Source organism: Rousettus aegyptiacus, unplaced genomic scaffold, assembly GCF_014176215.1.
Source record: "Rousettus aegyptiacus isolate mRouAeg1 unplaced genomic scaffold, mRouAeg1.p scaffold_m13_p_4, whole genome shotgun sequence".
Taxonomy (NCBI): Eukaryota; Metazoa; Chordata; class Mammalia; order Chiroptera; family Pteropodidae; genus Rousettus; species Rousettus aegyptiacus.
The window spans coordinates 3,415,182-3,441,217 of NW_023416307.1; the positions used below are offsets into that span (position 1 = coordinate 3,415,182).

Consider the following 26,036-nt stretch of genomic DNA (forward strand, 5'->3'; position numbering starts at 1 on the left):
CTGCCACAGCAGCAAGGGATGCCCCGGCCCTCCGCTGCGAGGCGGGGCTGGCTTCGGCCCGGGCCCCCTCCAGGGAGGAACGATGAGTGCCTCCCGCTTGGCAGCTTGGTGGCGGCCCTGTGGCCGTTTCTTGCTCGCACCCACGAAGCACACCTGTGTTGGATTTACCTGCTCCCTCCTGAGGCAGGAAGGCTGCCTTCTTCGGTTTTCAGCGGAGGACCTGCCGCAGGGCCAGTTGCTGCTGGGAGGGGCTGAGAAGGAATCGGGAGGCAGGGTCAAGGACAGTGCGGGCCGTCCCTGGGCCAGCACGCCCCGGGCATGGCCATGGCGGGGAGCAGTGCTTCCTCCTCCCAGGATGGCAAACAGGAGCAGACCAGGATGGGGCCCCGGCCCAAGAGGACACAGGGCCCCCACGGCCGCCAGAGTGGGGACCTCGCCAAATGGAGCAACGGGAAGGAGCTAGTTCAGCAGAGATCGCCTCAGAAGGGTTTACTGTTCGAGTCCCCTAAGCACCATGCTCCGTGTGAAAGCAGAAGGGCCGACAGGGCACCATCGGACGGAACTCCCGCCCTCAGAGACTCTCCGGGGGGGGTGGGAGGGCGGGCAGCCCTGGCGGAGGAGCCAGAGGAGCCCCGATTGGCAGCGTTTGCCCATTTCTGTGGTGTAAACACTTGAAAAGAGACACACAGAGTCCCGTCACGTTATTTCCAACGTACAGACTATATGTGTATATATATCGATAACCTCCAGAAGCACAATGATAAACTGTCATCAGGAAGTAACTGCCTTTGCTTCCAGGGCCAGTGGCAGTCGGATCTAGCACCCAGACCGTGCCCAGGCCAAGGACGATGGCACGACCGGCCCTTGCAAAGCAGACGATCCCACCTGCCCGCACCCGGCAGCTCCGAGGCTACTCGCACCGCCTCCTGAGCAAGGTGCGTCTTAGGCTTTTTTTTTTTTTGCTCTGGACTCAGCGGCAACAATGCGTTTGGCAGCAGACCCCGTCCTGCCCCGCCCTGCAGGGCAGCTCCTGAAGAACACTGCGCAGCTGAGGTCACTGCTGGGGGGCTGTCGCCGCCGGCCACCTGGGTAGGTGCACCTGCTGTGCGTGGGGCTCGGGTCGGCTCCGGCCCGGTGGGCTCCAGTCCCACGGGTGAGCGCTGCATGGACAGCGCAGGAGCAGCCCATCCGGGAGCTCCGAGGGACCGTCACCATCGCCGCGCCTCCCGGACCCAGGCCCCTTTTTGGCTTCTGTCATTTTAGTTTTATTGAAAACCAACTGCAAACAAGTACACACATTTTAAATGTACAGCTCCATGAACCTTTCACGTGGCACGTTCAGGTAAGCATCACTCAGCAGAAGAAACAGAACCCCCTTCCTGAGCCCCGGGGACGCCTCGACCCCCTTCCAGCTGCGGCATCGCCTCAGGGCAGCCGCGACCCTCCTCTCTTGAAAGGGAAACAGGAAGAGGAGAGTGACTGAGAACAGCTCTCACCTGGGATGGCGCTCCTGCCCCACGAGGACTGGCCTTGCCCAGGACCCTCCAGTGCGAACCCCCGAGTGAGCCAACCACAGAACCCTGGCCCTAAACCCAAATGGACTGGAAAGGCTCTTTCAAAACTACTCACCCCAGTCTCTGTGGAAGCCACAGATAAAATCCTCTGCTGTAGAATCAGGGTCTCCAGTCGACTCAGGGGGACTTCAGGAACAAACTGTTTTCACAGTGACAGATGATTTGATTTCTTCTTGCTTTTTTCCACTAATCACACTGCAGTCTAGGCCACACTGAAGAAATCTGCTTTCTCATAAGGCAGCGGTCCCCACCCTTTGTGGCACCAGGGACTGGTGCTCCTGTGAGAATCTAATGCCTGAGGAGCTGAGCCGGAGCTGAGGCAGTGACCCTGGGCTGCGCTGCTGCGATGGGGATGGGGAGCGGCCGCTGGGGATGGGGAGCGGCCGCAGATGCAGACAGAGGTTTGCTGGCCCGCCCCCTGCTCACCTCCTGCTGTGCCACCTGGTTCCTAACAGGCCACAGACTGGTACCAGTCCCCGCCCTGGGGTTGGGGACCCGTTATGCAGGACCACCGGGCTCTCTCCCATGCAATTTCTAGGCTCTAGTCTTGGTAACAACTACCAGCTGCCCTTTACCAAGGGTTTACATACTAGGTCCCATGCTAAACACTTTACAAGAATCTTAATCTTTATTCCTCCTTCACTGCTTCTCCAAAGCCCTTCTCACGACCCCAAATTACAACTCTATTGTCTGTTCAGTTGGAAGACAAGTTTCACGGGTACCTGTCTCTCTTTCACTGTCGTACCAAACCGCCTTGCCCCGTGCCCGCGGCGGGTCCTCTGCACACACTCGTCTTCTCTAGTTGCCAAGCCTGGCCCAGGACCCTCTGCGAAGCACCTAAGTAAGGTACATGGCTACGTACCAGTGGACCTCACTCCTGAAAGACGTGACGAAGAAAATAAAAACTAGACATGACTGACCGTTTGCATAATAATTCTTTTACTAAAGTTTGGTTACATTTTATTAAAGTTTAAAACGCCTAACTGTATTTCCCATTTTTTTCATGAGGGCCACGCTGGAGATGTTTTGGGTCCCGAATCTGACAGCTCATCTCATCCACCTTGCAGTGTTCTGCTCCCCACAGGCCTCATCAGCAAGCACCTCACGCGGACGGAAGTGATTTCCACCTGTTACTGTCTCTTCTGCTTCCTTTAATCCATCTCTCCAGAGAGGGTCATCTGATTGAAAAACTACCTACAACAGTTTTTCAATGCCTCAGTTTTGTGGTATGTTGATTGCTCTGCCCACCTTTGAAATTACCTTAAAAATGTGGTAACAGTTTGCACTGCTTGGGCACTGTTCCAATCTCGTATTGGATTTTCCGTAACTTATAGCACAGATAAAGCAGCTCAGCGGACACAATAACCTAAACCCAGAGGAACAGCCACTGCTGTAAGTTATACAGTATTTTGAATTAAATGCTATGAGATTAAAAACGTATAGTGTTAACGCTGGTTTTCCTTAATCATTCTTTAGTGCTCAGCACGCCCAGGCCTTCTGAGAGGGAAACCCTACTGCTCAGTCTGTCCTCGATCTGAGAGGTACCTCAAAAACAAAAACAATAATGAGGAATGTACTTTAACGTCACCATTCTTACATGTGTTCATATGAAAAGACCCTTTTGCCTAAAACGGTCAACTTTCTATCATCTCTATAAACTTGCCATTCATACACCCAAAGAGCCGATCTCGTGAGCCTGAGTTCAGCCACATTTAGGCACAAAGGAACGTTCTGAACCAGGCTCTAAATGTCCTCAGATCCTCAGACGTCAGGTGGCTCTTCTTTCCAAGCGAAGTCGCTTTTAAAACTATTGGCATAACCTTAGGTATCTTGAATTTTCCAGTACAACCCTTTATAGAAATTATTTGATAATGAATGGATAAGCATGACAGGAAGCCAATGTCATTTTATAATGCTCTTTATTTTGACACTCACAGGACATGTTCACAAGTATTTGAAGTTATGTGCAAAACACGTTCTCCCACTTTCCGGCTGCTGCGAACTGGCCCCTATGTATCTTAGTATCTACCGTTCTCAGTTATTATGAACGTGCTGACATTTTAGGGACCCGCATGGAGAATCTGCTTCAAAATATGGAGTAAGCTATGGACTACGTTACTAAGACATCAGAACTCACGGGAACCAAGGCGGAGGAAGGCGACAAAATCTGCTCGTGAACTTGGGACTGTGAGCTCTCAGGGGAACAAAGAACACACTGACAAACGTTTTGTAAACTTTCCTGTTTGAGAGAAATGGAATTTGTCCAGAATTCATGTTCCTATTTTTACCACTGCCCATAAGTCACTGAAGATACCTAAATTTTTTAAGTTTCTAGTGGAGTCACAGTCTTGTTCTCAAGGCCACAGTACAAGAATGCATGCATTACTTCACAGAAACGTCAAACACGAAACAACGTAACAGGGACACCTCGGGATCGTCTCTTTTTGGTGGTGGGATAGGAAGGGAATGATGACTTCCCCACAGTGCCTGCTGGGAGCTAAACAGAACTAGCCAAACGCTTGTTGTCTAACTCATGAAGCAGGACGAATGCCACTAAGGAGGACAGTAAGGGAGACAAAGAGTAATTTCCAAACGTGGGTTAGGGGTGATGAATATGGGGCCTTGATTTCAGGGGTAAAAAAGTCTTGGCTAATTCAAGGAAGTGGTTTGTAATCGATTTTCAAAAACCACATTTCTTCGGATGACGAAAACTGAGCACTTTACACATCTACTTTGGGGAAATAAAATGATAAAATGAAAAATCACAACCATATGGTGTTTTATGAAGAACAGATTTGAATCTTTTGGTCTAAATGAACCAAAATTTTAACATTAATGACAAATTGTTAAAATGTGGCTTGCTTAAGCCCATTCTTTAAATGCAGAATCTCTGAGGGAAAATGTAGGCTTATTTTCAGGAACACTGACTCTTACAGACATTTTAACCTGGGCACTTTGTCTGCTGAGGCCCTCGCTGTGTTTTCCAAAAGCCGCCTCTGCGGCCCCCACAATGGGATGTGGCCGCACGGATTTCAATCCCCACCACTTGGCCATTACTGAAGGGTTTGATCAGAGTGGGGAAATGACTTACTCGCAACGACATTAAAGATGTCCATGCGTTAGCACTGTGACTCGTGCGAAGACTCTTCAGATGTCTGCCCTTCACATCACAGGCGTACACTGGTACTCTCCCAATTCAGCAACCCAGTAAGTTACCCTTCCAGAGCTGTGACTGCCCAGAGGGCAGGCGGCCTCTCCCGAAAGGTGCAGGCTAGTCTCCCAGCAGGAGGTCATGGTCGAGGCAGGCCGGGCAGGCACTCTGTCCTTTCAGACACTGCTTAAAGCACTGAAAAGGAGAAAATGAATCGGTCAGCAGCTTGCGGGGTGCGTGGGGTCTTAGCTCTCCCGTGCTGTTCGCTCCTCCGCACACACGGCTGACTTCACCTTGGAGACTGGAGGGGTCTGGAGCCGCCCAGCAGTGAGGGACCCTGCGGCCAGCTCGGGCTAGGTAGGAGTGCGGACTAAGCTCCAGGACATGACCATCCAGCCTCACAACCTGACCTCAGTGGGACAGCCTCTCACTCTCTTTCTCTGACCCCCCGATTCCTGCTCGTCTTGGCACTTGGACTCACTCATCCAATTCTTCACGCATGCCCGGTCTTGGCGCCTGCACACCCCAGCAGCCCGCACACCGCGGCCTTGACTGGGGCCTGTGTGCCTATCATGGTCCCAAGTTGCTGGCCCGCTGCTGCCACAGCGCTGGGGTGAGTGTGGAGTCTTAGAGCCGGGGCAGGACACCCCTATGCCCAATGGAGGCAGGCCACGCAGGAGACGACAAGCTGTCTTGACTCCTTCTAGTGAATGTGTTTATCCCTCTTCTCAGGGATTAATAAATCGACATGGCAGAGACCTGATCTATTCTAACCTGGACTCGAGGTGCAGGAAATATGCTCACAGCACCCAAAACACCATGACAGTTACCACAAATCCTGGAAGGCTGCAAGTAGGAATCTCCTCGGGTTGGGCATAACAGACCCAGTTAGTTTTTCTTCTCTAAAATGTTAAACTTACCCCATACAACGCACTAAATTGACAAGCTACTGTACCTACTTAGCCATGTGTATGAGAAATCACCTTTCAAGGAACTCATACTCAATTCCAGCCCCAACGTGGCTGACGGGGCTGCCTGGGCGGAAAGGACAGTCCGCGGAGCTGTCACCCGGGGCCCTGGATCCCCTCCCGTCCCCGCAGCATCCACCCTGGGAAAGGGACACACTGAACACGGACGTGAAGAGGTTTATGGAGAAAACGTTCTGAAAACACAACAAGTACTGATTCCGAGGGAAACAAACAAGCAAATCTCTTGTTTACAAAATACTTCATAGTCGAAATGCACGAAATGAGGATGGCCAAAGAGAGCTCGTACCCCTCTGTGAAACTTGTGCCCGCATTTCAGCTCACGCATGTTCCTGGATTTGAACAGCTCGTGGCATAGTTCACAGGAATCTGCACCCAATGCCTGTGGAAACAAATGTGTCTGAATAACTCATGAAATTCCCCTTTACTGCATAAACTCTTCCTCATAGAGTTTATAAATCCCTAACAACAGCCCTCTGAATAAAAGCAGGTTACAAACCATCATGTATCATATGATCACATAATTCATTTTTTAAAAAAGAGGACATATTATAGATGCTTACAAGAGTCTAGAAAAATATAAAATGTTAACCGTGGTTGCTTTTGGTTAAGAAAGATTTAATTTTTTCTCCCTGCCGTTTCCTGAAGTTGCTATGAACGTGGATTACTTGTGCAAATCAAAACAAAACACACCGATGGCTCGCTCAGCAAACGTCCGGGGCAGGAGCCGTGCGGGCGCCGAGATGAGTGGGAGGGCGCCCGGCTCCAGCGGCTCACAGTCTGGTGAGCACAGACGGCACTTTCTGTGACAGCAGAGCCGTGTGCCAATGCAGGACACCAGGCACAAAGCCCTCCTTGAGGCTCATGGCGCTGACCCCATATGGCGACCTTAACTGAGTGGAAGCCCCCTCCCGACTCGGAGCACCCTGAAGGCAAGAGTGAGCCTTGCTCCTCTGTATCCTTAGCAGCCGGCAAGGGGCATGGCCCCACACCGACGCCCGTACTGTCCCTAGAGTGCGTGGCTCCAGCCCTGGCCATGGGACCGAGGCTGGGGCGGCGCCTGAGGTCTGAAGACCCAGGGCGGCTGATGGAGGTCTGCTGCCTGTCCCGGCCACAGGGGCAGGCATGGCAGGAGGAGGGGTCCTCCCTCCTCTGCGCCCAGAGGGGAGGGTCTGAGAAGAGATGGAGGCAGTGGCACTGGGAAGGGCAGGCGGGGCTTCTGCAAAGCTCGGAGGCAAGTTTGGCTTGAAAAATCCAGATTAACGCGACTGTTTCTCAACACGGAAACATGGCACCTCATACTGCTAAGTGAAAAAAAAAATAAAGGACACAAAAAATACATGCAGTTTGGCTAAACTGACATATATGCACATAGAAAAGGCTGGTTCAAACATTCTTTGTATTTGCTGCTATGAATACTGCTCTTCCAAAAAATCTAGGATTATCAAATTGAGTCCCAGTCTGAAAATGCGTTTTTCTTTTAAGCCAGTTTTTACACCTTCATTACTATCAGCACCAACCGTGCAGCAGCAAGAGCTCTCCCCACCCAAGTGACTGCTGCCTGCCTTGGGGTGGGGGTGGCCCACACACCTGTGCGCACGCGCTTTCTCACAGGGCGAGGGCGGGGATGAGACCCTCTGGGGCCCGAGTGCACGTGGTGTGGAAAGTGAAAATGCAGGAGAGGGATACAGACAGAAGTTCGCAACAGATCAGTGCTCAGCTCGAGTGGGCAAACTCGTCCTCTCCGCCCTGCGCTGCGACTCCACCCGCAACGTGGCGCCGCGGAGGGTGCCACGGGGCCTGCGGCCCTTCTCAGTTCCATTTAACCCACACGCTCCACCACAGCTGCACAAAGGGGAACATGTCCTCTACGTCAGCACTCTCCCTGGAGCCCACGGCCCTGGGCCACACAGGTGACAACCACACGTCTGTCCCTACAGCACGGTCCCTGGCATCGGCCGGCCTGGGCAGTGAGGGCTAGGGAATGACACGCTGCGCTCACAGCAAACGCATGAGCGCTGGCCTGCTGCGTGAGCCACGTGTGCCTCGGTGTCTGCATTTGGAAAATAAAGACGATCAAAATGGTTTACCAATTTAAATCAAAGATACAACAGTATTTTAAAAAAATTTCTATGTAAATGTGATATACTTTTCATCTATAAGGATGACAAACCACTTAAACCACTACCGTCAAATTAAAGGCAACTTTAGCCCATTCCAGGGTCCTCCAGGAAGGGAAGCGGCCAGCCTTGGCTGAGCAGAGTGCTTGGCCCTGGCAATCCAGGCTTCGTCTAGACAACAACCCAAACAGCCAACGTGATCAGAGCTCAGCTTCACTACGTGAGGGAACCAAGCCTGTGCGACTCTAAAGGCCGCAGTCACACAGAAGAAAATTATCCCAAAGTCACTTTTCCCAGCTACCCAACACACCACCCTTGATACAAAACACGAACGTACCCATCTGCAGGCCCAGCTTGCCCGTCACACATGGGGCTTCTCATCACAGGGTCCAGGCGCCCGTGAGACAATGACCTCACTGTTCGCTGCCTACTCTGATGGGAGCCTTGAGACCATCTCTTTTGGTTTCTAATTTTAAAGTCAAATAAATTAGGTCTAGAAATGAGAAAGATGGGGACTAAATCCTGGATTGACGGTTTTGTTTCCTTTTTGTTCTTTGAAAAAAGAAAACCAATGCACACAACTGACTGCACAGTTGCACGCGGGACACTCACGGGGACGTCTTCTGTCTTCTGCCCCTGGGTTTTGGGCGACAGTCTGCCAGTCACGGTGGCCCGGCCTGGGGAGGCCCTGCTCGGGGAGGCCTTGCTCACAGAAGCCGTGGAGCTGAGCCCGGATGGCCGCACGTCCTGGCCCGGACCCGGCTGTGGAGATAATGCGGGGTGGGGGGAGGAGGGGGAGGCTCAGGTTCCCACGAGCACAACCACCCTCTGTCTTAGTAAACCGCTCTCCACACTTTGGCTGGATCAGAATAAAGTGGAACATTCCATTGTATCTGGATGAAATACTAACCTTTTGCTTTTTCTGTTCATCTAGAATGTGTTCCGTCACTCTCTGGACGATTTCATCAATACTCAGTCCTGACAGCGAGTTCTTGTTTTTGTTTCGCACTTTTTTAATAAAACCAGCAAGCTCAGTGCTGAAAGGGGAAGGGGATAAATAACAGTGGAAAGTCAGTTTTCTACTGGTGAAAAGTATTATGTGCCAACAGTAACCCAACAGCTAAAAGAAACAAATACACACAAAATCTATAAACAATAGTAACTGTACATAAAAGTGGCAGAATCAGTTTCCAAGTAGTTATGAAAATTCCTATTTTCATTTCTAAACGTAGCCCCGCAGAATTTCACGGTAGCAGTGTGCATGCCAGATCCACTTGGGACAATGGCCCCTACTCAGACACCCAGCCTTGTCTAGCAGTTTATGCACTGGCACTCAGCGACCAGACACCACTGGCTCCGATTTGAAATCAAGAAAGCATCCTAGAGAAAACCATTTTCCTTCCTTGAAAATCTAACCCACAACAAGGGTTTCAGATTCTGGATGTTTCAGCGGGTGGGAATTATACCATGAATTGATGAGAACATGATCTTGTACCTCTAATACTCCAAATGTTTTAACTTGCAGAAAATTAAGATGCATTTTTAAGTGTAAGGGGTTTTTATGATGTGTAACATAGGCACAATTATTTAAAGTTAATACATTTTTAAAGAATTTCACATGTTGTGATTTCTTTCCACCACCCTACCTAGTTCTTCGAGTTTGAGTCTTATTCATTTTGAAAAACAATTTTGCTCAATCCACAGTTGTCAGGTCAATCAGTCCACAATTCTTTTTTAATCTTTGTGTATGTTTTTTCAATTATAGTTGACATACAATATTATATTAGTTTCAGGTGTAGCACACAGTGATCAGGCATTTATATAACTTATGGGGTGTTGGCCCTGATAAATCCAGTACCCATCTGACACCGTGCAAAGTTATTACAGTACTACCGATTATATTCACTCTCCAGTCCATAATTCTCTGAGCTGGGCTGTTTTGATCTCTACTTTAGTATGGACATAGAACCACTGGGATCAAATTTCTTCAAGCAGTTTACTTTAGGGCCCTAGCCCTAGAAGTTAAACTATAAGAAGTACATTGCTATTTTGGCAAATGATCTAATATATATGATTCCTTAACTGTTTCTAACACTGAAAAGTCTTATTACTTCCAGTTTTTATTGACTGAACTAAGCCAAAAATGTTACAGGTCTCACTGTCACCAATGCATTAAATTTACTGTAATGAAAACATAACCTGTGAAGATGCATTTCTATCTGGTTATTCAAATTGCCAAATTTAGTCAGAATTGCAAACAGTGCTATTAGTGAGGTACTTTTAGTAATTACAACTTGAATACTGTTACAGCTGGCACAGTCATTGGGATCAAGAGAATCTGTAATGTTTCTCAAACTGGGTGGAGCTAAAGACGCCCTCATGCAGACAAGACGCACTTTCAAATGGGCAGGGCTGTCCCCACAGATGAGAGATAGTAATTCTGGCCAATGATAATTTAATGACTACTTTGTTTTAAAAGCATCATTTCAGAGCCAGAAACTAATATCGTATCAAAGACAGACATGACACCAGCGGTGCAGAGGGCCATTCCTGGATGTGGATTCCTCCCTTCCTAGCTGTATTCCAGAGACAGCCCGTCCTCCTCGTCTGAGACCAGGAGCATCTCCGCCCCCTGCACCAACCTGGAGAGGGAGGCCAAAAGTGGAGGCAGAAACCCTACTGACATGCCCGGCTGACTTAGTGAAAAGCAGCTCTCCTGTCCTCACGAGGATCCCCCTGTAACACGCCCACACAGCTGATTCACTGTCGCATCAGAGCCGGGCTTTTCAACCTCACACCTCTGAACACCAGACATGTTGTCCAACAAGGTGTGAGTTGCCACTACCTTCTTTTATTTTCATTATGTTTTTACAAAATGACAGAAAACCGGTGTTTTGCATTTCATTTAGTGATTCCATAATTAGGGCTGGAGCATGTTACTGATCTCATCAAAACCACACCAAGTTGCCATGAGTTCTTATGAGTGTTTAAAGTTTTCAATCTAGATATGCACATTAAAAATCCTATTTGAAAATGCTCGCCTCTGTGTTTACAAAAAGAAACTGCAGCACTTTGTGAATAAAACAATTAGGTAATCCTTAACATTTCAGCCCCTAACGGGCCATAACTTTATTTGACCAAGAAACCTCAGTTCAATGAAAGTATTTAACAGTCAGACGTTCCAGTCGTACCTGCTGTAACAGGGGAATACCACTGACAGGTGCTCGATAATACTATTGAACGGCTTTTTGGGAGACTGGCTAGAACGTGTAGCACGTCCTGGAGGAACAGGTGGTTTCGGATCTGCCACGAGGCTTTGCTGTGACTGCGTGGCCTGGTCAGCATGCTTACACTCCGGCTGACCAGAGGGTGGTGCAGGCAGCGGAGGGGAGGGAGCCTCGACTGGGTAATCACTGGCACAGACCGGACTCGAATCCTTGGGGACTCTTGTTTGGTTTCCAGATCCGTGACTTCCAGAAGTCGGGGGACCCTGGTCATCATGGCCTGAAGGCTCAGGAAGTGACTCAGGACAAATCTGTGAGGAACACACGACAGCAGCACTTAGAGAAACAGCTACGCACGAAGACTGGGAAGCATGCAGGACTGTAACAAAACCCGGTGCTCAAGTGCACAGGAAACGCGAACACGAAAAATTAAATGTTTTAAAAAATTACTGATAGTGATAAAACCTGTTAGCTGTTAGAACAAGGGTTGGACTCTGACTCTTAAATAACGTTATAATTTATCATTTTCTCTGTAAAATTTGAAAACCTGCCTGAGAACATTTCACCTACCCTTTGGCCCCCAACCTTCAACTCTCATCTACTCACACTTCTCCCTTCCCAGCGACACTCTGTAACTGAAGCAAACAGCTGTCCCAACGCCCCCAAAACCGCCCTTGCCAAGGCCACCAATGGTTTCCACTCCACTGACCCCACAGAGGAGACATTCTTCACAAACAAGCTCTCTGTGGCTCCACGCTGCTGGGCCCCTCCCCAGCCCCGCGCAGGCCTGTGACCCTGTAAGTGTCCTTGCTCCGTGTGATGCTGTCTGAGGCCTGGACCTCAGCCTCAGCGGCGCCCTCTCCCGGGGGCGCTTCGCATCCTCTCAGGCCTCAGTGACTGTGCTTGCCCTCTGTAGGAGATTAACACCCTTTATGAGAGAGTCCAGTCTGGAGTGTTTTCCTGAGAACCGACCCCACAAACCCAAACTTCCTAATGGGCAAATCCACTTGGGTGACCGCTAGGGCACTCATGCTCCATGTCTTTGAAACCAGCCTCTTCTTGCTGCATCTACTGTGAGAATGAAGACCGTTCCCAGCAATCATATTACTGACAATCCAGAGAACGTGGACATCACTCTGAAGGGATGCACAGTCACTGTGAAGGGCCCCAGAGGCACCCTGCAGAGGGGCTCCAATCACATCATGTAGAACTCAGCCTCCTTGGAAAGAAAGAGGCTCTGGGTTGATAAGTGGCGGGGAAATGGGGAGGAGCCAGCAGCTGCTCACGCCGTCTGTAGTCACGTACGGAACACGACATGATCGAGGGTGTCACATGGGCTTCCGTTATGAGGTGAGGTCTGTGTACGCTCGCTCTCTTCCCCTGGTCAACATCGTTATTCAGGAGAATGGTTCTCTTGTTGAAACTGGAAATTCCTTGGGTAAAAAATACGTCCGCAGGGTTTGGATGAGGTCGGGTTGCTTGTTCAGGATCTTAAGCCCAGAAAGATGAGTTAATTCTTGAAGGAAATGATACTGAACTTTATCAAATTCAACAAGCCATAAAAGTTAAAAATGAGGACGTCGGGAAAGTTTTGGATGGTATCTTTCTGAAGAAGGAACAGTTTGGCAGGCTGATGGATAATATCTAGGTTGTCCAGCTGTAGAAATGACATGTCGGCTGATTCCTCATTTATTTGTGATATTTTCAAGATGCAATAAAAGTTTTGCATTGGAAAAAGAAAAAAGACCGGCCTCAGCGCAGAGTCCTCACTGCTTTTCCCCTAACGCCCATGTCATCGACAGAAACCTGGATTCGTCCTCGACTCCCCAACACACACGCACTGCGCCGCAATCTCCTCAGCAGCACAGTTCTTCCAGCTGAAACTCCTATACACCTCTCCGACCTGCCCTCCTGCCACTCCAATTCCACTCTGACCCAGGCCATGGCTGGTGGCAATGAGCTAACAACTGGTCAGCTGGGGACCCCTCAGGCCCTGCTCCCACCTCACCCGCTGCGGGCCAGCTGGTCCTCAGCATGCACAGCTGATGTCACCCCTTACTTGAAAGTTATGCCAGACCACTAGTGACTTGAGAAAAAGTCCCATCAGCTGGCCACACCTTACAGAATGAGGCTGAGTTCATTCTGGCCCCTGGGTACTATACTCTTTCTCACTATCTCACTGAGCTTCCATATCCACGAAAAGGCTGTGTTCTCCCTTTTTCTAGCCTCCGAATATGAGGTTTCTTGCATCTGGAACACTCTGGACGTCATACCATCCACCCGCCCCAAACACACACCCACTGACCCCCTCGCCTGGTTAACTCTGGGATCTCAGACTCACTGAGCCACCCACAGGGGCCTCGGGCTCAGGTTAGTCCCCCCCACCCCCAATCTATGCTGCTCTAGCATTCCATGCGCCCAGGAAAACCGCTGGAGGGCTCTGCTTATAACCTGCGTTCAAAGTCTCTCTCTCAAACCCGCATGCACTCGGAGAGTGCAGACCACATCCACCTTGCTCATCACTAATTGCCCAGCGAACGATGGGGGAGAAACGACACAAAGGAAATGATTTTCAAACCCCGAGCACGCAGCGAGTTCCCGGGACTTTGATATTAAAATGCTTTTGCATGTTTATACAATTACATAAACTAGAATTAAAAGTTAACAGTAAAATGTTCTACTGAGACTTCAGCTCCCCGCCACACCCCTGCTTTAAGAACTTGGAAAAACTGCAAATGAGAAGCAATCTTTAACTTACTTCTAAGTAAAACCATTTCACACTCAGTTCAATCGAGAGAAAACACTCTGGATTCAAAAGAATGTCCAAGTAGGCTAAACTTTTTAACGTTTTAAAAACCTTTTTTACAGATGAATCCACTATGACTGAATGCCTAATGTGCAAGGTCCTGATGGCGGGAAGCCTGTCGTCTCAGCTGGGGAGACCGAACACACATGACAGAAGGTCACGGGGTGAGGGGTAAACAAGGGCAGCCCCGCCGGCCATCGGGGAAAGGCAGAAAACAGCGTGAGGACGTCTCCGGGCTGGGGGACAGCCCAGCAAGGGTCTGGGGAAAGCAGAAAGGTGCGAAGCAAGTGCTGGGGGAAACAGGTTCCTTAGAGGAGACTGTTTCAGAACCAGAACATTCCAGTGTTGTGTCCGAACATCCCGGAGTCTATCTCTAATCGACGCCTGAATAAAATCCTTCTTTAAATTCTTATGGTCTGATCTCCTTTGGGTTCAATTAATTTCAATTTAGTATTTACTTAGCATCTGCTGTGTCCAAATAAGTATATACGCCAGAACAAAACAAAGTGATAGTGGGTTTAGCCATATTTTAAAGTCTACACAACAGAATTAATGCTTTTCTTTACGTGCTGCATATTTTAAATAAAAAGACAAGGTCTGACAAGCACTGTTATTCAGAAGATTCAGCATATACCTCAAACAATATGACAGATCAACAAAGCCCTCATATGTCTCAGACATAGCAGTTTTTATTTTGTATTTAATAAGAAAATAAATCTTAATTTCCAGATTGTGGTTTTATGACCCCAAGCAACAAGTAATAAGGCTATATCTGAATCACAGGAACCTGCTACACCTGGATATTCGTTCATATGGAGGAACGAACACACGTACACACACCACTCCCCCGACCAACATCCAGAAAAGGAGATGTACCAGCAGCGTGTTCATCTCCTTAGACACCTGTACAACGAATGCCTCCGTTTACGTAAGAATGGTTACTACCAAGTTTAAAAGGTTAACCAGCAGCACCAATGGTGAAAATAATAAGGCTGTTATTAATCCCTCCCATCCCCACTCCCAGACAATAGCAACTACTACCTTCTTCAGTCACTTAAGAAACTATGTTTTCTTTCCTTAAAAAAAAAAAAAAAATGTAACTGACTTACTGTGCTACACGCAGGGAACGACAGCTCAGAAATTCGCACTTCAGAAAGTTCACTGAGCCGAGAACCAGCTTTAATTTCCTTAATTTGTTCTTCAAACTGAGACTGTAGGTAAAAGAAAAGGTGTTAGGTTTTTAAAAAAATTCCAAGAGAAAACCACAATTGTCAATTAGTACTATTTTCCTTACTATACATTAATAATGGTCAACAATTTTCCAAGAAATATAACCAACGAGCAAAGCATTAAAATAACTTTTTCTCGTGAGGAAAAAGGTTCAAGATAAGACCTCATTAACGAGAATGCTCAACAGTCTTATCGAATATAACTGCTCTAGTTTTTTTTCTGGCTAGGGTTCTTTTTTTTTTTTTTTTTTTTTTAGTTTCAAGTATACAGGACGTTGGGGTTAGACATTTACATAGTTTATAAAACAATCTCCCTAATTGTTCTCTCTCTCCTCTGGCTCTCTACCCGAACCCATATATTAATGCTAACTGCATTCCCTATGCTGTGCTCCCCACCCCTGTGATTATCAACTACTAATTTGTGCTTCTTTAACCCTTCACCTCTTTCTTCTAGTCCCCCAATCTCCCTCCCCTCTGTCCATCACCAAATTGTCCTCTATATTTGTGAATCAGTTTTTGATTAGTTTGTTCTTTTGTATCACTGCTCTAATCTTAATCAAGGGCAGAATTTAAAATAGTTGAGAAAAAAAATCTCATTACTTTCATGAAAAAGTCTTCTTAAAATTTCAAATAAAAAAATATATTGCCTGTAACAGCTCAAAAAAGAAAGTTTCAATATGACTCCAGCCTCCTGAGAATTATAACTATCATACAGATTTTGACAGAATTATAAAACATTTTATGACTTACCTTTGCTTTCTCAATTTCTTCTCTAACATTAGAAAGAAATGATTCCCATGAACACAGGTCAGACTCCAGGTCAGGACATGCTGCAGAATCACTGCAAAAGGAGAAAAATAAGGAATTGCCTAACATCCACTTAAAAATATTTTTAAAAACTGAAAGCACTAAAGTACAAATGAAAATAAACATTTAACATATAAGAGACATTTCACATGATCACACACACAAAACTATTTTTAAGGAATTGTGTATTTTAAAACTTTACCATTAGAGATGGAATGGAAATTTTAATTATTGACCTAACCAAAACCCTAAGACTGATATGCAGAGAGCAAATATTCACCTGAATTTTAATTTCTTCCCTCAAATTTGAATATTTGGCCATTCTTCACCTGACATTCATGTTTAACACTAAAGGCTATCTTTACATTAAAAAAAGGGCAGCCTGAAATATTTCCAACATTTCCATCTCCTTGTAAATAAAGGGTGTGGCCTCAGAGACTGTTGTAAATTTATGATCTCGATACCGCATGAACCTGGTCTACTGGTGACACACAAACTTTCTACTCCTTAACTGAGAAATCGATAACACTGTCAACCTGCGATGGTCAGTTCTCATTATCCAACTTCAAGAATACAAAGAGCTTTCCTTTTGTCTTTTGCTGTCCTTTGGTGGAACAAGCAGTTAGCATGGAATCCCTAAGAGAGAAGCTACGTGTACCATGAGGTTTAAGAAGATAAACTGGGTCTGAGCTCTCTCAGTTTCTCAGATGCACCACGATGGGTGTGCAGCCTGTGGCGAGTGCTGGACGCTGCATGTGAACACCACGTGGTCCCAGCCTCAGCTGTAGGTCCTATCAGCTCAATCAGCACGTTACTTTACCTTTAATCAGAAGGTGTTCTTGTGTGAAAAAAAAAACAAGTCTTGGGAAAACTAAGAAATAAAGAATTAGACATTAAAACTTTTTTTCTGAGACCCACAGAAACTCTGGTTCAGCAGAGAGTTTTAAATTAAACCAAAAAAGCACCGGGAAGGATGAAAAACATAGGACAGAAAAGTCAAACCCTGTGTGTGGAACATAGTAAAAGGACCAGAGGGAAATGTGTGGGAACCCACACAGAGAAGTGTACATGCTGGACGGAAGACCCTCGAGGAGTCCCAGGCAAACCTTAGTCTAAAACCCAAAACAGGTAAAGATTACGAGAGCTGAAAAAATGAACGTCCATAAACCTCCTTAGAAATGACAGTCCCATACTCTGCCATTAGGATTGCTAAGTAACTTATGGAAGGCAATTTGGCAAAATGTTTGAAAACCCTGAAAATGTGATCTTTATTCCAGAAATTCATAGCATAGACACGATTAATAACGTGTATAAAAATTTAGCTACAATAATACTTGCTGTAGTGCAGCATTTACTAACAAAATGCACAAACCACACAGCCTCCCACCACAGTGGTGTCTGACACATCAGGACACGTCTGTATGCTGGAATATTATTCAGCCTTTCAAAATTAGGTATGATAAATCTAATTACTGATACGAAAGGAAATTTCCTATATACTACGTAGTGAAAAGAATTTATAAATTTTCCTTTTTTCCAATACTTAATAAATTTATTCTAAAATATTAACTAATTATACCTCAATTTAGAATTACAGGTGATTTGTATCATTTTTGTTTGTATGTTTTGATTTTCCTACAACTGAACATGTAGAAGTAATTGTATAACTATTAAAAAGAAAAAGGTCCTGACTAATATAAAACTTTTTCTCTCAAATCACCGGGAACTTTTATTTACTGACACACTGGGAAAGACAGTGAGGAGAGCACACAGTACCTGTTCAACTGCTTCAGCTTCTTCAGATACCCTTCTGCTTGTGACTCCATGATCTGGAGCTTAAACACTTCCATCTCCTTCCAGTTTTCAAGCACAGATACCTATCATTACATTAGAGAACATTTAAGTATTTTAAAACTGAAAAATGGGAAGTATTTTAAAAGTTAAAACATATATTTTAAACCACTTTGAAGTTTCTCCTTAAACGACATATAACAATCACCAGAACTTGGTAATAATTTCACTCAAGTAAACATGAATTAAAATTTTTAGATACTCTAAATGATACTTTTCTCAAATATGAAACTCTCCCCCAGGGCTTACTGTTTAAGCCATGTACAAGCACAGAGCTGTGTGTATATACCTGGTATGCATGACCCCTACCCTAGGCCTTCCACGTGAGGAGAGGGGTGGGGGTGGGTGGGCAGAGGGGCACTGCAGAATGACCCCAAGGCTGCACCCTCCCAGATTCTCAGCACGGGCATCAAAAACCCCTGGGACATGGTTTTAAAACTTCAGACTCTCTGGCTTCCCCAAGGGCCAACTGGCCACTTTTGCAAGAGTCACTAAGGAAACGCAGAACTGCCCTGTTTCAATCAGGTGTTGGTAAACCTTGGCGGGTCCCACTAGACAAAAGGCCAGTGGTGGTGGTAAGTGGGAACAGAGCAAGCTCGAGATCCACAAAGGATTGGTCCTCTGGCTTTTATTCTCCTCCCTTTCCTTAGAAGCAACTGCATAGCCGGTATTTACTTGACTCCTGTTTGTAGACCACATAAGCTAAGGCTCTTCTTATTTTCTCAGGATAATCATATAATATATACCAATAAATAACATTTAGTTCCCAATTACACAAATGAAGACAACCATGTTTCGGGAACAAAATAAAATAGAGCAAGGGGTCATTATTTGTATTTTTGTCTCACTAGTTTCTCAAAATAGTATACTAACATTAGTATATACCCTTCTGGGGGAGGAGAGTATATTTTTAGTGGATTATTTTCAAGTTCCTCTTCTACTACTGGCAAATATTTTATGGTTGATGTTATGGTACATCACTTGATTAAATATGATGAAGCCAATCAAAGTGGAAAGCATGAAAAATGACTGAATTATAATGTTCAATAAGGAAAGCAGGTTACAGATTTTGGTGTGCACTCTGAGCACAGCTGTGTAACACAACGTAGGTATAAGTGTAAAAAGTTAAAAAGCTATAGGCGAGCAAAGAGCGCTTGTCCGGGCAGCAGTAGCACTATGGGTAACCGGAGACCCCTCCGCCTCTGCATTTTCCAGTAATGTTGTCATGCCTGATATGTAATTAAACACAGAGCAAACCAACGACAACCTGCTGCATCGGTCAGTCACCAAGTGTCCTGGACTTACCTCTGCAGCCACAGCTCTCTGAAGAATCTCTTCATGATGTTCTTTCCCTTTCTTTACACACTCTTCTATTTTCACTTTCTCGTTTGTAAATGCATTACTGCAAATATCAAAGAAAAAACTTTTTGAAAAAATTTAACTAGTAAGATGACAAAGGCTAAAGCCACGTTAACTTTGAAATCATGCCACCAAAAGACATAACACCACCTAGGGTAACTTCTCGCCTAATACATTACTGTGTACTACAGACTCACATGTGCTCTTTGCGCTGTAGAAATGATCAAAGGGAGATATGAACTTACAACTGAGTATGTGGTCAGAATGCTGAGAAACCGGTTCACCATTTTTATGAGTGTAGGTGGAGTGTAATCTGGCTATTTTAATAAACATTACAGAACACTCCTCATCCTCTCAGTCAGAAATTCTATCTTGACACATATTATAAGGAAATAACCCAAAGGAAAAAAACATACAAAGTTGTTCATGGCATTATGTTTATAATGGACCATAATGTGAATGGAACTGCGTATACGAAATAATATTAAATGAGAAAAGCAGAATATAACAGCTTACTCCTGAATGCTTGTTACTAGCATATGAAAACACTGTTCCTATTAATAAAGATTAAAAGGAAACTTTTTATAGGTTCATAATAAAAATTCTTTACTATATCTATAATCATGGAGCAACAGATCTACCACAATATAGCTGAGACTGTTACTTCAAGTAACTCAAAAGTTCTGCAAATACATTCTTGGTAACAAGTTAATTCAAGGGAAAAAAAGGAGTAATCAACAATAAATTTAGAAATTTTAATATTGACAATGTGAAATTAAAGTAGGAACATCATAAAATAAAAATACTTAAAGAATAAACTTATTTGAATAAAGAATAAAAAAACAAAAACAAAAAAGAAACAACTACTTAAAAGAAATGGACGCAATTATATATTTAGAAGTCTAGTGTGTCTGTGTCTCCGGCATTAAAAGTATGAGATATAAAAAAAAAAAAATTTAAGCTTCATTGCCTGATTTCAGGGAACTGATCCAGAAGAAATTCGTGTTCTTTATCCTTCCCATCATTTTTCTGGGTGTACCTATAAAAGCATAATTACGGAATTTTAATTAATTTTCTCATATTTTTCAAAAACCTGATTCCACAGAGTAAATTCTCCTACATCCATGCACAAATTCTTGAATTCTTTATAAGTTTCTACACTTTGTTTCCTTTCTAATATCCATTAAATAGGTAAAAATTAGGGTTGTTTTTCCTTTTGCACCTGGAGAGCAGATCGCCTATTCAGCCATTTTATTTCCTTACTAAGTTGCACACTCGCAGTACAGCCCCCCTGCCTCAGTCCACTTCAAAGACCACCCGAGTGTTCCAAACAAGACGGAGGTACAGATGGCGTTGGATCGTCGTCAGTATGACCAGTGGTCCTCACGCAAATGAAAGTAGCCTTCTGTTCTTTAAAACAGAACTTAAAAGTTCAAGACACTCACACATACTCTCACATGCGTGCAACTGATAACCCTTCGAAACTGAGTGAGTCTTAAGCAATGCCCTGCACACAACACAGTAAGTTCTGCTGCTTCTGTCACGCTCTCCTACACACCCTTTCAGTCATCTCTACTTGCTAAAAACCCCAAGTGTCCTCTAAGAACCAGTTTAAATGCCATTTTACTTGTTTTGTAAAATAATCCTTCCAAGCACGCAATGCTGGAGACGCATGCCTTCTTTCACAGCTGCCTCTCCTCTGTAACACCGCCCCAGTCACGAGCTCTTTATGTCCCATGCACTTTTTAATGAACATTAAGTGTGATCTAAAATGTGGAAAATCAAATCATATCCTTTGTGCTTATCTAAGAGGTCCAAAAGGTTTTACGGTTTTACTTTAAAATCTAAATATAAAAATTTAGCTTTAATGCATTTATTTGGAAAGTACAAAAACCACAGAGAAAGCCTATGGCTTATCTTTAAACGGTGACGGAAAAAGGCAAAGAAATATATTAATAAAATAAAAAAAATTTAAAAGTTTATTTCTTGGCAGAAATATTGAATTTTATGTTAGTACAAAAAAAATTATCAATAGCTCCATTTACTTTGTCTAGTTTGACAGTATGTCTGAATTGAGCAAATCAAAACATATATTAAATATAAATTCCTGAATTTTTCAATAACCTAGTGATTAAGACTAGACTTGTTCAAATATTAAAAGGTAAAGAGCTTTACAAATGTTTTTCTGTAAATGTGTTCCACCTATTAAACTACTTAGAGCATAATCAAATTGACATAGGCAGTGTTGTACACATCATTGTTCTTTTAAGGACTGCCTAAAAACTGCCCAAATGTAACGCTATCAAGATGCATAATGAACGTCATCTGATCACATGGCATGGCAAGTGGATAAAACACAAATGCCCTGGAACATGGGCATGGTGATGCGCCCCAGTGAACCGTGCCTCCCGTTTTCATGCTCCTGCATCTGGACCAGGCCTGCAACTTGCTTGAAACAAGAGAATGTGGTGGAAGTGATGCTCTGACAGTCCTGGGCCTAACCCTTCAGAAGGCCTAGCAGCTTCCACTTCTGCAATCTTGGAAGCCCTTGGCCACTACCCAAGAAGCCTGGCTACCATGCTGGACACCAGATGGAGAAACCATATAGATAAGTCACATGAAGAGGCCACGTGGAGGAGATACTGTGAAACTGTATGGAGAGCCCAAGACATCCCAGCACCCTAGCTGGGCCCAGTCCCGACGAAACCCAGCTACATGCAGCCGGATGCCACGGGCGAGCCCAGCAGAAGAATGGCTGCACTGAGCTCGGCCCAGACTGCCAGATCAAGAGCAAACAAAATGGCTGCTCACTTAAGCCACTGAGTTGTGGGTGTTTCGTCACAGTGGTAGACTGTGGAATCATACGACATATCACTATGTAGGGAAGACGGGTTAGGAATCGATCACAGAGAATCTTAAAACCAGTTTGGCCCATCTGACAACTCTAATTAATACCCACACGCATTTCTAAATCCTTCATACCACAGTATCAAACTTAATAAATCAAGGATTCGGGGTGAAAGTAATAATAAAATCATCAAGGAATCTTAGTGCCTAAAAGAAGCTTAAGATCTAACTAGCCCCCTCATTTTCTAGATAAGAAAAAAGTGTCAGAGGTAAATATTCACAAGAGGTGGTACTCAGACCGGAAGGAACTTATTCTTTGCTGATCTGCAGCTCCACCTTATTTATCTGCAAACGCGGTAGGTTTAGAAAAAATTTTCAGTGAGATAATTCCTCCAACAGATGTGCTTTAAAATGAGAAAACAGTACCTAAAAATTTCACTTTACTTGACACAGTTCAAAAGTGAATATCAAAAACGTTAAAATACCTCCAAAGAACCCCACCCCACTTAAAAAAAAAAAACAACAGTAAAAATCACTGCCTTTCAATTGTTACTTACATTTCAATGGCATTTGAAATCCTCTTCGTTTTCTTCTTCAATGCTTTTAGTCTTTCTTGGATCTCTTTTTTTTCCTGTTGCCATTTTTTTATTTCCTTTTCCAAATCTTCAAGGAACCAATCTAATTCTGTCTTTGAAATCTAAAAACATTTTAGCAAGTATTTAAATATACTTTTAAAAAAAAGAACCCAAAAGATTACAGATGTGGTGGCGTACAAGCTTAATCAATGACTGCAGCTCAAAACACACACCCAGGGCTGGCTGGAGCAGCCTGTGCAACCCAGCTGATCCTGGGACACAAAGTCATGCAATCTTCGGCCTCAAGCCCTCATCTGTCCTCATGGAATCAGGCTAGGGGGAGGCTGGTGGGGAAACAAACCAAGGACAAAGGCATGCTAGGTATCCAGTACTTGCAAAGGGCTTCTCCCAATCAGCGGTATCTGACCTTGGTCTTCGACGATGAGCCTGCCACTCGAAGTGTGGATGCCAAGCAGCAGGAACCGCAAGGCAGAAGGGTGAGAGTGAGGCGCATCTGAACAAAGCCAGAGGCGCAACACGGCCATAGTACACAGTGGACGTGACGAAGGCAGGGCAGAGGGATGGCAGCCGAGGGCCCTTTAGGGCCCTGTAAGTCACGCTAAGGCGTGTGGAACTCACCCTGCTGACAACAGGGAACCAGAGAAGGTTCTGAAGCAGGCAGTGAGATGACAAGATTCTGGTTTGGAAAAAATAACTCTGAAGGACACAGAGACGGATGGATAAAGGGTGGGCAAAGGGGTACATGAAAGTGTTAGACCAGAACATATTTGCTTGACTGTGACCTACAATGAAATAAATTTTAATAATGATCTATAAGGTGCATAGACACTCATACACTGAAAAAAACTGCCCTTAATTTCTAAGATGATTTCTAACATTTCTATTCTATTAAAAACAATTCCAGTCATTATCATTAAACTGATTTCATAACCCATTATGAGTTATAACCCTTAATGTTAAAGACTCTAGATAAGAGAAAGGGGAAATTCCTTAAAAATCTCACTGCGACAGCCCAGGTGAGACAATGAGCATGATGGTGGTAACGGGATGACAAAAAGAAGTAAAGGACACTTTAGACGGTCAGAATGGATAAGACCACGAGTCCGGCTGGATATAAGATGTAAAGCAGAAGGTGACCTTGGGATGGATGGATGGATGGATGGATGGATAAATGAATGAATGAATGAATGAATGAAAATCCTATTAACAAAAAAGCAAAATATAGACGATGCAGAAAATAGGAGGCACAGGAAATGGGGAAATTAACCTAGATGTGGATATTTAAATAAAAATCTGTGAATCGACAATATATGTAAGAAATAATTTGACCCTGCAATTATTTTGATGGAACAGAGCTGAAGTTTACAAGTGTGGCCTCAGAAAAACACTGCACAGAAGTCCCAGGCAAAGAGCAGAGGATCTGGCACTCAAGAGCATCCAATAACTATTTGTCAAGTGAATGAATGGGTAGTATCCTCAACTACATACCAGCAATAAATAAACTGCAACAGATAAAGCCACTACCTTCACAGAATGCGTAGGGCTGATGCCCTCTGATACAGACTGACAGAGAATATGAAGACATGATTCACTAAGTGCAGCTCAGGGGCTCACGGCCACGTGATGTCATACCATTGGTGGGCTCTGAGTGTATACGCTAAGGTCCCAAGATGACTGAGAAACAGTCCTTACCCTCAACCTCCCTTACCATAAGGGAGATCACAGTTTGGTGGGGGAAATATGTATAAGAGAAAATTACTACACATTCACAAAAATCAACTCCAAATGGATCATAGATCTAAATGGAAGAGCTAAAACCACACAATTCTTAGAAGACAGGAGGAAATTCTGGTGACTCCAGATTGAACAATAGTTTCTTAGATATAATACCAAAAGTATAAGTGACAAAAAACAGAGAAACTGAACTACACTGAAATTAAGAACTTTAGTGCTATAAATGATATCACCAAGAAAGTGAACAGATAACTCACAAAATAAAGATGGGAGAAATATGTCTGCAAGTATGGAAGGTGGGAGAAAATATTTATAAATCAGATATCCAATAAGCAACTTGTATCCAGAATACATTTTAAAAACTCTTACAATCTAACAACAAAGACAAATAATCCAATTAATAAATGAGCAAAGGATAGTAAAGACTTTCTCCAAAGAAGATATACGAATAAATAAGTACATGAAAAGATGTTCAACACCATTAGCTTCAGGGAAATGCAAATCAAAACCACAATGAGATACCACTTCGCTCCCATCAGGACGGCAATATCAAAGCAGTGGATGGTAACAAATGTTAAGGAGAATGTGAACAAAGTGGAACCCCGCACACCGGTGGCGGGAATACAAGATGGTACAGCTGCTTTGTAATAGTCTGGCAGTTAAATATGGATCTAACCTATGACCCAGACATTCTACTCCTAGATACATACCCAAAAGAAATGAAAACACATATTCACAGAAAAACTTGTATCATATGTTCATAGCAGTCAGAAAGTGGTTAACTCAAACGCCCATCAACTGATAAATTAATAAAATGTGATACGGCCATAAAATGGAATATTATTCGGCAGTTAAAAGGAACGAAGTACTAACATATGTTACACACACACGGCCATACGTGAATTTTGAAAACACTGTGCTAAGTGAAAGAAGGTACTCACAAAAGACCATATACGGCATGATTCCATTTATACAAAATGCCCAGAAACCTATGGAGTAAACCAGTGGTTGCCTAGGGCTGGGTGGGAGGACAACGGGGAGTGACTAGCAGTAATCTGAGATTTTTTTGGGGGGTGATGAGGTGCTCTAAACTTAGAATGTGGTGATGTGTGCACAATTCTGTCCATATACTGAAAACAGGCAACTATATACTTTAAATAGATGAATTTGATGGTATGTAAACTGCATTTTGACAGACGAAAACAGAGTGGTCATTACTACATAGTAACAGCAGGTACCGTTATCACCACTGCTTCAGCCAGGGCCCTCGGCCAAGCCTGAGACTGCCAGCAGTGACCACTTCCTCCCCCAGACCCTGAGGAGGAGTGAGCCAGGCATAGGAACGAACTTGAGGCACGAGGGGCAATGCCCAGAAAAGGCTCAGGAGTGAGAAACCACAGGCCAGATGTCACCCACAAAGTGCAGAGGACAGTGTGGAGAACTGTTAGGGGAGGAGGCCGAGGCTGGAGGCGGGCACCAATAGTGGACAGGTTCTTAACAGTGAATGATCGCTGCTGGCCTGGCCCACTGTGGCGGAGGGACGGCACTCATCCTCGCCCCTCCCTCTACTATACCCTTGGTCATAGGACCTTGCAGTCCCCTTCACTGAACAGGCAGTCTCTTCCCCACCCTCTAAGCTGGGCTCTGTGACTGGGTTTGCCTACCGGGATATCAGCGGACCTGACGTCGGCCGAGGCCTGAAAGAGCTTATGAGACTGCCCTTGCTTGCTCTTGCGCCTTCTGGGAGGTGAA

At 44.8% G+C, this 26,036-nt stretch overlaps 1 protein-coding gene across 10 annotated transcripts in view; it reads right to left on the reverse strand.

The window, feature by feature from the left end:
• Positions 1-3,476: 3,476 nt before the first annotated feature.
• The window catches only part of TTC3 (tetratricopeptide repeat domain 3), a 99,809-nt gene continuing 77,249 nt past the window's right edge, over positions 3,477-26,036 (reverse strand). For all 10 annotated transcript variants that reach the window (XM_016123334.2, XM_016123333.2, XM_016123330.2 and 7 more), the window contains 11 exons: positions 22,512-22,651; positions 20,078-20,146; positions 19,054-19,150; positions 17,674-17,774; positions 15,841-15,931; positions 14,971-15,072; positions 11,023-11,366; positions 8,742-8,868; positions 8,444-8,593; positions 6,001-6,093; positions 3,477-4,920 (listed from right to left, as the gene is read on the reverse strand). In XM_016123334.2, coding sequence (XP_015978820.2) covers positions 4,846-4,920; positions 6,001-6,093; positions 8,444-8,593; positions 8,742-8,868; positions 11,023-11,366; positions 14,971-15,072; positions 15,841-15,931; positions 17,674-17,774; positions 19,054-19,150; positions 20,078-20,146; positions 22,512-22,651 — 1,389 coding nt within the window. In that variant the 3' untranslated portion in view covers positions 3,477-4,845. The remainder of the gene's footprint in view (positions 4,921-6,000; positions 6,094-8,443; positions 8,594-8,741; positions 8,869-11,022; positions 11,367-14,970; positions 15,073-15,840; positions 15,932-17,673; positions 17,775-19,053; positions 19,151-20,077; positions 20,147-22,511; positions 22,652-26,036) is intronic.